The sequence below is a fragment of the Mauremys reevesii genome, linkage group 8, assembly GCF_016161935.1.
Source record: "Mauremys reevesii isolate NIE-2019 linkage group 8, ASM1616193v1, whole genome shotgun sequence".
Taxonomy (NCBI): Eukaryota; Metazoa; Chordata; order Testudines; family Geoemydidae; genus Mauremys; species Mauremys reevesii.
Genome location: NC_052630.1, coordinates 43,625,374 through 43,637,893, shown reverse-complemented (window position 1 = coordinate 43,637,893; position 12,520 = coordinate 43,625,374). Strand labels below are relative to the sequence as shown.

Below are 12,520 nucleotides of genomic sequence, written 5' to 3'. Positions count from 1 at the left end.
GGCCCCTGCCTCTGTGGCATCCCTGAAGCTCACAGGCCCTGCTGAAGGCCTCAGTGGGCCAGCAGGAACCATACGCACAACACAGACAGTACTAGGGTCCCTGGCAGCTCCTGAGGACTTTCAGGTGGCCATAGGGAAGGAAATCTGGGCCTGGGCCTGGAATCAGGTTCTGGACCAGGGAGCTAGGAAGCAGGGGAAATGGTTGTAAGACTGGTCTAGAAGTGCACTCGTTCCCAAGCCAAAGAAAGAGAACACGGGCAAGAACTCTCTTATGTACTGGAGCACCTCACACTTGGATGTATTTCCCTGGGGGGCAGGGTGAAAATCCCCATTATGCAGATGGGAACCGAGGCACAGAGACACTAAATGACTTGCCAAGTCACTCAGGAAGTCTTTGGTGGAGCAGGGTGGATCCAGGTCTCTCAAGCCCCCTGCTAGCACCCTAAACCACTGAGCCACCCTTGCTCTCCCGTCTCATAAGGGTTATAATGGAAGACTGGTCACTATGCATGATCACGTGACACACATTAAGAGGAAAAGAGATCTAAAAACAGCTGGAGGGTAATGGAAGCATGAGTAATGTGCTGGGGTCTATAAATAACTAGCTATCCCAGACCAACTGGATTGCTTTGCTGAGGGAATTACAAAGTTAGTGGATCAAGGCTACAGTGCACATGAAAAAATAACATGAATTAGCTGGAATTCATGTGCTGTCAGATGGGGTGGCTGCTGCCCAACGACCACAGAGGAAGGGTCATTATAACTGGCCATGAATTGTGCTGGAGAGAGGTGACCAATGGGGTACACCAGAGTTTGCTGCTAGACCTCCAGTGCTAACTGGGATGGGAGACACACAGCACGCTCCTGACATTTACAAGGGTCCCGAGAGTGGGAGGAGCAAAGAACACAGATCAGAGGCACCCACACAGACAGCAGGGCCATGCCCGACCTGGGAGCAGACCAGCTCTTCAATACAGGGCAGTGCTCTTTACCTGTCATGTGACTGGCTCCGGGCACCATCTCCTTCCCGTCACCATCGCAGTAATCCCTGCAGAGAAAGGACACATGGGGCAATGTCAATAGACAGCACTGCACACCAGGGCTGGGTTTCCAAGGCAGAAAGCTTCCCTTTTACTGACAAAGACCCCAATACTGACCCCTGGCACTGTATCCATAGAAACCACTCCATCTGCCACAGATCCAGAGAGATCCCGACAGAAAACCCCAGCATCACCATTCAGAGTGTCCCCAACACCATCCTCCCCACATATCTCAATACGGGGAGTTCCAAGCACTCAATGCATTCCCCATCCCACAGCACTATTAGAGCAGTTCTGTGCCCACAGCTCACTCTAGAGTTGCTCATGTCACGTTCAAATAGTCCAGCTAGAAACACCCCCCCCCCATTATTTATTTCTGACTTTGGTTTTGTGTCTCACTGACGCTGGGAGCTCTGGCTGGGTTCACTGACAACAGACTTATCAGCCACCTTCTCTAGGCCTGTCCCCATGTGGGGCTTTGGGAAGCTCCAGCATGTGGTATAAATAGGATGGCTCCCCCGGGAGAGAAGCCTGACATCTCCTAAGGGTTTTGGTGCTGTGACAAAAAGTCTTAGAACCCCAGGTCAGGTGATGCAGTCTCCAAGTATAAATATTCTGAGATTTGTACATTGCAGCTCCTACTGTGTCCACAACATTGTGTATCACTCCATTTCTGCGCATCTATTGATTGAAGGCAATAAAGGCAGTGGGAAAAGCAACACAAGGGTAGATCGTGCCAAACCAACTTGATCTCCTTCTTTGAGAGAGTAACAGATTTTTTAGACAAGGGAAATGCGGTGGATCTCATATATCTGGATTTCAGTAAGGCGTTTGATACGGTACCGCATGAAGAATTACTGGTTAAATTGGAAAAGATGGAGATCGAAGTGAAAATCCAGAGGTGGATAAGGAGCTGGTTAAAGGGGAGACTGCAGAGGGTAGTATTGAAGGGGGAACGGTCCGGTTGGAGGGGGGTTACCAGTGGAGTTCCTCAAGGCTCGGTTTTGGGTCCGATTTTATTCAATCTATTTATTGCTGACCTGGGAACCAAGAGTAGGAGTGGGCTGATAAAGTTTGCGGATGACACCAAGTTGGGGGGTATTGTCAATTCGGAAGAGGATCGGGATATTCTCCAGGGAGATTTGGATGACCTTGTAAACTGGAGTATTAGTAACAGGATGAAATTCAATAGTGAGAAGTGTAAGGTTATGCATTTAGGGATGTCTAACAAGAACTTTAGTTATAAGCTGGGGACGCACCAGTTGGAAGTAACGGAGGAGGAGAAGGACCTAGGAGTCCTGGTTGATCGCAAGATGACTATGAGTAGGCAATGTGATGTGGCCGTTAAAAAGGCTAATGCGGTCTTGGGTTGCATTAGGCGAGGTATTTCTAGTAGGGATAAGGAGGTGCTAGTCCCGTTATATAAGGCGCTGGTGAGACCTCATTTGGAGTATTGTGTGCAGTTTTGGTCTCCCATGTTTAAGAAGGATGAATTCAAACTAGAACAGGTACAAAGAAGGGCCACTAGAATGATCCGAGGAATGGAAGGCCTTTCGTATGAAAGGAGACTTGAGGAGCTCGGTTTGTTTTCCTTAACCAAAAGAAGGATGAGAGGAGATATGATTACACTCTTTAAATATATCAGAGGATAAATACCAGGAAGGAGAAGAATTATTTCAGCTCAGTGCTAATGTGGACACGAGGACGAACGGATATAAACTGTCAGTCAGGAAATTCAGGCTTGAAATTAGACGAAGGTTTCTAACCATCAGGAGTGCAATACTGGAACAGTCTACCGAGGAAACAGTGGGGCGAAGGACCTCCACGACTTTAAGATTAAACTAGATAAGTTTATGCAGGGGATGGTATGATAGGATAACGGGCTTAGTCAATAGGTCAATTATGTGCCTGGTATGATGTAACCTTTTCCAGAGGGTTGGCTGAGAGTCTTGCCCGCATGCTCGGGTTCAGCTGACCGCCATATATTTGGGGGAAGGAAGGAATTTCAGGAAGATTGGCTATGGCCCTGGAGGTTTTTCGCCTCCTCCCAGCATGGGGCAGGGTTCACTTGCTAAGGAGTGGGTGGATCGGCTTATGTGGCCTGCATCTTGCAGGAGGTCAGACTAGATGATCATAATGGTCCCTTCTGATCTTGAATTCTATGATTCTATGATTCTATGATTCCGAGATAAGGACACCTAAGTACATGCTAGAATTGACCAAGCCGTTTGCTTCCAAGATTCCTTTTCTTGCTGTAAACCCTGTTTCGTAATGCTGGGACCCGCCAGCCCACAGGGCTACCAACAGTTTAGAAGTGCCCTGATTCCTGCAGAGAGGAGGCATTGTCAGCAGCTGTCTAGGGGTTCAAGCTGGCATAGAGGGATGCAGAGGTTATGTCAGCACAGCAGTCAGAGGGGTGACTGCAGCCTAGGCACACTTGTGCTAACTTTGCTCTAGCTAGCATGGCTAAAAATGGCAGTGAAAACATGACAGCCTGGATCCCAGCGGAGGCTGCACTGGCCTCCCTGGAACTCCGGGTACGTACTCACGTTGCCCCATGTGGTGGTGGGCTGGACCCCCATCTTCACTGCTGCTTTTAGCCATGCTAGCTAGATTCCAGCTAGTGGGGCTATGCCTACCTGAGCTGGAGTCACCCTGCTCCGGCTGCAGTGTGGACGTTCCCAGCCCCCATGGAATGGTGCTTTTCCAGTCCAGGAATGGCAAGCATCAGGGGAAAACACCCATTGCATTGAGCCTGCTCCATTATCTTAAGATCTGTTCTCTCTCAAGTGCTTTTGTTCTAAACAAATGCCAATTAAAGGAAGTTGTGGGGTCACTAATTCTCACTGTCATGCCCTGGAGGGACAGAATTGCAGGATCTGGGCATACACCAGGCCTGCTGAGGTACTCACAGAGGGTTGAAACAGCTCCTGTTCTGAGAGTGGCAGGATCGCCTGATCCCACCCTGAGAGATGACGGCCAGAGCCCCCACGGGGTGCTCTCAGAGACACCAGGAGGGCTCAGAGGTGCAGTCCACCTGATAACCGGGACAGGCGCTACAGTTAAGGTATGAGCTGTACAGACCTGCAGTTGAGGCTGTCATGCAGGAGAAAGAAATTCAGGTCCTGATCCCACACTGAGTGCTGTGCAGGCAGACCCCTGAGCCCATGCAGTGTTCACTGCAAAATGAGGGCTTTGGCACATGGGGCTGGGTCACACATTATAGACTGGCTGCAATTCACAGAGACTCCTCCTCCACGAGCCGGTTGAACACCCAGCACTGCGAGTTCGGAGCCTGCCTAGCCCTGTGCACTACAAGAACCATCTGTCTTCAGTTGCTTATAACTTTGCTAAACCGTAACCTTGGAGGCTGAAATGTGCCATGTTTCGGCTGCGCTGCAGCTTTCCATTTATTGCCGATACATCTGATTTTGCAGTGGCTCTGCCAGTTTTGAGAACTGAGATACAGGAGCAGGCGGGAAGCAGCACTGTCAGTGTTTACAAAGGTTAGCTGCAGCCTTTCCTCAGACACCTCTTGCAGCTCAGGGATTTGGAGCAGGAAGCTAGAAACCTGACAGGTCTGGGATCAGAGCCACCTGGCCTTTTGCTGCTCCAGGAAAATCTGTCCAGACCTGGCCAAATTACAAGCCACAGAAAAGTGTGTTTGTGTGTGTGGTCCCTAATCCCAGAGGGGGCCTGTTTGGTGCCAGACGATAAGTGTAAGGACAGCGAAGCCATTGCGGGTTGATGGCAGGGTTGGGATGGAAATGGAGGTGCCCTCAGGTCAGAGTCACTCTAGACCCATTAGCAGCTCAGATTCCCTCCACTCAGACTTGAGTGGGTCTGTCTGAGCTGCTGGCAAAGAGAAGAGAAATCCAAGCCCCCCTTGGGAGGGGAGGGAGGAAGGCACAGAGAGCTCCTGAGGAGAAACTGCTGCTACCCATGGGACTCAGCCTTCTGCCTTTTCTGCACCACTGCATTAACCCCTTCTGGCAGCACGCCCCACGGCAGACCTGAATGGTGAGCTCTGCTCCTTCCTCATTTGAGAGGCCCTGCTCAGATGCTATGCGAGCACTAACACAGAGCATGGTGCTGGCCCAACCCCACAGCGGGGCGCGTGCCCAAGGCAGTAGAGCCTAGTGGAGATCTATGTGCCCCGGTGAGCAGAGCCCATGCACCTGGCAGCGTGAGGCTGGGCTTGTGGCCCGGCTTTGGTACAGAACCAAACACTGCACCAGAAAAACCTTTCTGCAGGAGGAATCCTCTAAGGAAAACATGGCAGGCTCCAGGCGCTACCAGTGACCTGATGTCCCTCCCAGGACAGAGAGACACACAGGATTCACTAACTTCCTGTCTGTCTGTGTATTCCTTTAACAAGCCCTGTGCCCCCGGGGCTGGATGGGGTCACTGAGTGGGCAGTGGAAGGCGATGGGGTCTATTACGGCTGGAAGGGCAGCAGCTCCTGCTGGCGCTCAGGTTTCCTGCCTCGGACAGGCCAGTCACTGCACCAATAAGTGGTGAGTTACGGGATGGGAAGAATGAATACACTTGGGGGATGGATTACTTGGGGGCAGTGAGGATTGGACAGTTGGGGACACAGGGGAACCCCCCATCCCCAATTTAGGGGCGGGGGGGGACACACACAGAGCTGCTGCCTCCTCCATGGAAAGAGCTGAGGAGATCCCCCAGCCATGCCCTACTCCCCAATGGAGAGAGAGGTCAATAGATGCTGGGGGAGTGGGGCTGCTGCTCCCCCTGGAGACTGCAAGGTGCAGGACAGATAAATCTCAAGCCACTGGCCTCCCCACAGGAACAGGGCACACCCCTTCATGCAGCCTCACTCTGCATCTCCACTGCAGAAAGACAGACTGTTACCCAGAGCAATAGCTGAGACCCGCGCTAGAGACAGCAGCAACCTGCATGGAACTGGGAGAGCGGAGCCCAAGTTGAAGGAGGGAAGGGTTAGGAGGAAGCAGTCTGCAGTCCATGTGCACATGGTTGGCCAGCTGGCTGCAGTTGCAGCACCTCTGTAAATAGGTCTCTTGATAAAGAGCCAGTTTCATTTCAGAAACAAGGAGTTCTTTCATGCTATTGCCCAGTTGGCAGGATGTCAAAGAGTGCCCATGCCTGCATGCAGCCACAGACACACCCCACTCCTGGCTCGTCCCTACCTTCGACTGGTTTAACTTTGCAGCCCTCACAGTCTCCTAACACAGCGTCGCCACATCTCTTAGGCTAGGTTGGTTTTGGAGAGAAGAAAGGAAATTCCATGATGTGGACTCATTGGCCCAGCCACTCACAGTGCGCCCTTCCCTACACAGGCTCTCCCATTGGGTCACCACCATCCATGAATATGCAAAGCCAACAAGGGACATGGCTCTGACCTGGTAGTGTCTTAACTTCCCTTTGCACAGGTGTAAGTGACTCTGCAAGATGCAGGGCAATGAGGCCCGATAGGAGCTGCCCTGTGTACTTCCAGAAGTCACAGGAGAGCTCTTCTGCAGAAGTTAGGAGCTATGAGGCAGGAGCTCACTCAGGGCACTGCTTCACCTGTCAGACACACACATATACGCAGTGTGACCTTCCCCAGTTCATGTACAATTCATGAGCTGAGGAAGAAAGCTCCATGCCAGAGGTACTGCACATGCACAACTCTTATAAATCCCACAGCGAGGGTATACACAGGAAATCAATGTAATCAATTATTTACAAATTCACACACACACCCCAACAGAGAGACAGGAATGGTCATCACTTTACATAGCACTAGACAAGTACATAGGAAATGAGCCCCCAAAAGGAGGAACAGCATTACAATTTACTAAGCTAAAGCACATTAGTAGGTGAATAAAGAGCAAAACTTTTTGCCTGGCAGCTGCAGAAGGAAGAAATTCAAAATGAAACTAGGATGAAATTCACCCTCATGTCCAAGCAGCTGATCCATGCACCTCCACTGAAGTCAGGGCTGACGCAGTGGGGCCCCTGCATTGGGGTGAACTGACTTTCATTCACTGCACATGAAAAGAAGTTAGCATATTTTATATTTTTATCTTTCAGGAAGGTTTCCATGACTTCACTGCTTAGCATCCAGAAACTTAACATGCAAGAACCAAAAACAGAGAGAGACAAAGCAGGCTGCTCCCTAAAGCAGAGTGGCACAACTCACCAACTTTGCTTTTTGCAGACTGCCTGCTGAAGGCCCAGATCACATGCTTCTCTACAAAGCCCCTTAGCCTGCAAGCAGGCGTGGGAAACCCCTTTCTCTTAAAGTGATAGCTAGTCATTTTAACCCCACTCTCAATACACCACAAACTGCACCCTTAATGAACTATTAGACTAGGGTGACCAGACAGCAAGTGTGAAAACTCGGGATGGGAGTAGGAGGTAACAGGAGCCTACATAAGAAGAAGACCCCAAAATCAGGACTGTCCCTATAAAATCGGGACATCTGGTCACCCTATATTAGATGAACCAAGAAATTAATACCACATCCCCCCACATGGTTTGAAATGTTTTATCACACTCTCCAAACTGTAACACAAGAACCTACACAGATGTAGAGAGCATACGTAGCTGAGACCAGTTCTCTTCCATTGTAAGGGAGGATAACTGGAACTACGCAAAATGCTGACATTTGCATGTTTCCAAAGCTATATTCCTCTTCACTCAGGGAAGCTCCTGGGGAGCTAACCCAAACATTAGGAGCCTCCTAGACCTAGATCACTCCTGCATTCACCAAAGCATCAAGCTATGTCATTAAAACACCGGGAAGAAATGAAGCACACAAGTCAAGGGATTGCAAGAGTTAAGCTGTGATAGCAATATTCCATTTTGGGTACTTTTTATTCCTATTAGCCCTGCAGAGCCAATGCAGCTAAGACCGAGGGTCTGTCTTTGTTGCAAAAAAAGGTGCAACATGTAGAGCTGGGGAGAGCTCAGTTGCTGTGAAATCCTACTGGAGACAATGCACTAGTAGTTCTTATCTCAGTGTAGCTAGCTGAGCTCAGCCTAACTCCTTCCTCCATCTGGCATTTATCTCAACTAGCTATGTCAAAGTAAGCAATACCAGTGCCATAAAAAACCAGTTAGGTTTTTTAGTGCAGAGAAGACACAGGGTACATGAACACTGCAGGTTCAGTGTCCTATTTCCAGCTCAAGGAGACATACTCAGCTAGCCCTCATCAAGCTAGTGTGCTAAAGATACAGAGCAGCCACTGCAGCGCAAGCGGTGGGAGCGGGTAGCTACCCTGAGGATGTACCTAGTGTCTCCGATGGGCACACACTTGCCATCCCACCACTCGTGCTCCACACCTACAGTCTATTTTTAGCACCTGATCTCCAGGAGAACTAGCGTGATTCTGTCTCCTTGCTGGGCATCGCCCACCCAGCTCCAAGGGTAGATACAGTGTATATCCATAGGTGCCAACTCCATGGGTGCTCCGAGACTCAAGCACCCATTGAAAAAAATAGGGGGTGCTCAGCACCCGCAGAGACGGATTACATGCATCTGATGAAGTGGGTATTCACTCACGAAAGCTTATGCTCCAATACGTCTGTTAGTCTATAAGGTGCCACAGGACTCTTTGCTGCTTTTACAGAACCAGACTAACACGGCTACCTCTCTTATAAGAGATGGATTAATCTTTTGTGGGCCCCGCCCCTCGCGCTCTACCCCAAGGCCCTGCCCCGACTCATCCTCTTTCCCCCAAAGCCCCGCCACCACTCTGCCCCGAGACCCCACCTCTGCTTGGCCTCTCCCCCTGAGGCTACGCCCAACCTCTGTGGGTGAGGTGGTGGAGAGAAGCGAGCACCCATCGGCAAAAACAAAAGTCAGTGTCTGTGGACATATCCATAGCCTGGGCAGGCTGGATTCCAGCTCGCTTAGCGCCCCAGCCAAACTGTTCACCACGTCTCCATCAGACAAACCCACTGAAGGCACTGGGGCTCTGCAGGGAACTGACGGCCTCATCTGAAGACAGCAGAGTTGCACAGATGTCCCCGAGGGGCTGGCGTGGCCCTGCCAAGCTACACTTCACCTGGGACTATGCTGAAGGAAGGAAGGATCCCATTCAGCTCACAGCCTTTGCTACATGGGGCCTTATGGTCAAACATTTCCCACCATTGCCGCCTTGGGCTCAGCTCCCTCCAATGGTCGCAATAGCGAGAGCTCCAGCAGTGACAAGGCAACAGAGGCTGGAGGGTGGAGACCTGCTCTGAGCAGGGTCAGACAAGGTAGGGAGAGATTCCCGACCGGGGTAGGGGAGAATTCCCCCAGTGCAAGAACAGCACATGGCACGGGAGCCAGGAGGGCAGAGGCTAGTCAGCACAACTGATGTGGCTGGAGTGTCTCCACCCATCTTCCACTCTAGGTGCAATACAGAGCATTGGACACACAGAGGATGCAGCTGAGAGACACACAAAAACAGCTTCCTCCCACTCCATCCCCAGTGCCCCAGCAATGCAAGCCTCCAGCCCAACTCCTCCCCGGTTCTCCATCCCATGCAAAGGCTAGCAGATGAGGGGGCTGGGACAAGCATGGTCTCAAGGTTACAATTGAGGCTCCAGCCAGGCCAGGTGGGAAGCCCATTTCACAGCCACGCACCCCTCCCTAAGAACGCCCTGCACCAGGGGATTAAATGGGCTTACTGGCAGTGCAATTGTCTATGGCACTCAAACTGAGACACAACCAGACCCAAATATGACATGTCTCGTCTCATTTCCTCATGTCGCCTTCACTCCTGCAAATCCACCTTCTTAAAAGCCCTCTCCCCTACAGCCACCTTCACGCCTGCTCTCATGCTCCCACTCCTCCTGGGAGCACATAACGGATCCGTGCCAATCTCGGACACTACGTCAGCGCAATGCTACAGCTCTCACTGAAACAGAGAGTTAATGCTTTCCTGGGAACATTCATGTGCCCACCTTGTCTGCCTTGGAAAGGTCCCAAAATAGCTATGTTGGAATAAGAGTAAACCCACACAGGGTTTACAATGAAATAACGATTCCAGTCAATGCTCAAGTGTATGCCAGCGCTTAGAAACTGATCCACAAACTTTATATAAGGACGGCTACACCCGTCAGCCAAGGCTCTGAAATGGAACCTGCCAGATGTCGGCCAGCCCAGCACTTCCCAAAGCATCTAGGTGTTCCTTCGGTCACCCATCCACCATCTGAGCAGCGCCCCCTTCCAGCTGCTGATCCCAACCAACCCAGGTAGCCAGTGAGATCTGGCAACCTCACAGCTTGAAGTATGGCTTCAGGACACCAAGCACCACCTTATCTGACTTGTCTATGGATTGGCCTGGGGGAGAAATGCTGCGTTATGGGGAGAAGAGCTTTGCTGGTGACACGAATGGTTCTAACTGGCCTGCCGTGCTAGCCTCTGTCCAGTGCACATGGACTGGAGCTAAGGTGCATGTGAGCTGCCACGGGGACTGTGTGCCCAGCCTTCCCGCAGCCAGCCATGGGGCTCCCTCCCACACGGCATGCTGCAGGAGGACAGCACAGCCCGGGATGGCAGGGTGAGGCAGAGAGGGATCAATCACTGGAAGGGTCCTGGGTCCCACAGGCCCAGCACTTACCTTTTCCTTGTGGCAGCCTCTTCCATCTTGTGGCCCCTGTGCTTGCTCCTGGGGACAGCACCTCACTGATGCTCAGAAGCTGCGTAGGGAGAAGGAGAAGGGCCCCGGGTGTTTCTAGCTAAAAGCACAGTGTCTCCCTGCAGAGGAGCCAGCCTCCTTCCTGCCTTGTTTGGCGCAGAGAGTCTCTATCCAAATCACAGAGCACAGGCTGTCCCAACGCAGCACACCTTGGAGCAGGCAGGCCGGGAGAGCAGCTGAACACAGAGGACTCACACAGAATCCCAGATGACTGGCTGGCACGAGTTTCTCAGCACAAGCTGAGCTGTCAGCCCTGCTGGAGGTGGAGCCCGGGACAGTCATCAAACAACCGCACTAGCATGCTGTGTGCTGTACACAGCCGCCCCACAACCAGCGCAGAGCAACAAGGATTCCATTGAAGGGGAGCAGGACCCATTATGCAAGCTCCTGGGGTGGAAAGCACAGCCTCCAGCCCTGCAAGTGCAGAGCTGCGAATGTTGCCACGCTGACGGGCGAGAGAACCAGCCTGCTTTCTAAGCCCCCTGCCCACACACATCAGATGCCCAGAAAGGAGAATTCTGGGTCCCACAGTGGGTTCCTGCTTGATCTGCCACCCTCCCAGCCTTTGTTCCCCCCTTGCTGTGCAGGATCCTGTCTGAAGATGCCATGCACCTGTGACATGCACACACTGGGTTCCGGGGTTAAATGGACAGCATTACCCGGAGAAGCCCAGCTGATTATTATACCTGTGTCACAGCTCCATGGAAACAGTCTCCAGTCACGTCTCAGCAGCACAGCGTCTCAAAGTGGGCTCCATCCCCGCCCCCCACCCCCGTGTTGCACATTCCAGCACTCCAGGCAGGCTATTCTTGGTCTGGTCTCAGCCTGTGGTCTGGACAGAAACTGGGCCTGCAGCAGAGTCTGGAATTATCCGAAGAACAGCCACAAATCCTGCCGCCCACAGAGGAGGGACAGTGCAAACGCACTCCAAACAGTGGAGACGCAGAGAGCAAGACAGCCAGACGTCGGCTTTGTTACACAGCCGCTTTCTCTGCACCCCCAGCCTCTCTGCTGGTGCGTCGCTAGGTGCAAACAACAGAGGCGTCCGTCTGATGCCATCACCCCTGAACGAATGCACCTCATACTTCAAGTCAGCCGGACTGATTAGCAGGCTGTGGCAGCTGCACGTTCCCATCCCAGGGCTACCAAATCCAGCTCCACAAGCAATACACATGGGAGAGATGCAGGCCTACGCCTGCACACTCGGGTTTCCAGAGTTCGGCACCTCAGCGTCAGGGGCCCGTGGGCAGAGATGCAGGCAGCTGCATTCCTCTGGCTCAGACGGAAGCTGTGGTCCCAGCACCTCGGAGATCAGGCTTCTTCTGTTCTGGTGCCTAAATGAAGGGCAAAGGGCCTAGGCTTAGCCCTCACATTTAAGGTCTGGGGGAAGTGACTTGTTCTAGGTCACTATCAGAGGGCAGAGGAACCGCCCCCCTCCAGGTTCCTGGCCTCCAGCCCCAAGAGCACCGAGCTGTCTGCAGGGGACAGGGGCAGGCCACACAGCGCTGTACCCCTGCACTAGTGATCCCACCAGCCTGTCACTGGGTGCAAACCCCAGGGCCTGTACTTGGGTCACCTAAGCGTAGGAAGCCACGGGGCTGACTGAGCCCAGATAGAGGACTGGGGAGCAGGCACCCTGGGACCCTTTGAACATGGTCTGGCCCAAGAGAGTTGCACTCACCTGGAGCATCATGGCCAGAGACAGGGCCAGCTCCAGGCACCAGCGAAGGAAGCAGGTGCTTAGGGCAGCCAATGGAAAGGGGCGGCATGTCCAGGTCTTCGGCGGCAATTCAGCAGCAGGTCCCTCAGTCCCGCTCTTCC

General features: G+C 52.4%; 1 protein-coding gene across 3 annotated transcripts in view; it reads right to left on the bottom strand.

Moving 5' to 3' along the window:
* Positions 1-12,520, bottom strand: part of LOC120370264 (myomegalin-like) — a 163,678-nt gene that overhangs the window by 140,293 nt on the left and 10,865 nt on the right. For 2 of the 3 annotated variants that reach the window (XM_039484693.1, XM_039484680.1), the window contains exon 2: positions 993-1,048. In XM_039484693.1, coding sequence (XP_039340627.1) covers positions 993-1,048 — 56 coding nt within the window. Of the gene's footprint in view, positions 1-992; positions 1,049-10,621; positions 10,826-12,520 lie in introns of those variants that run through there. The other variant, XM_039484685.1, reaches the window with a different exon arrangement.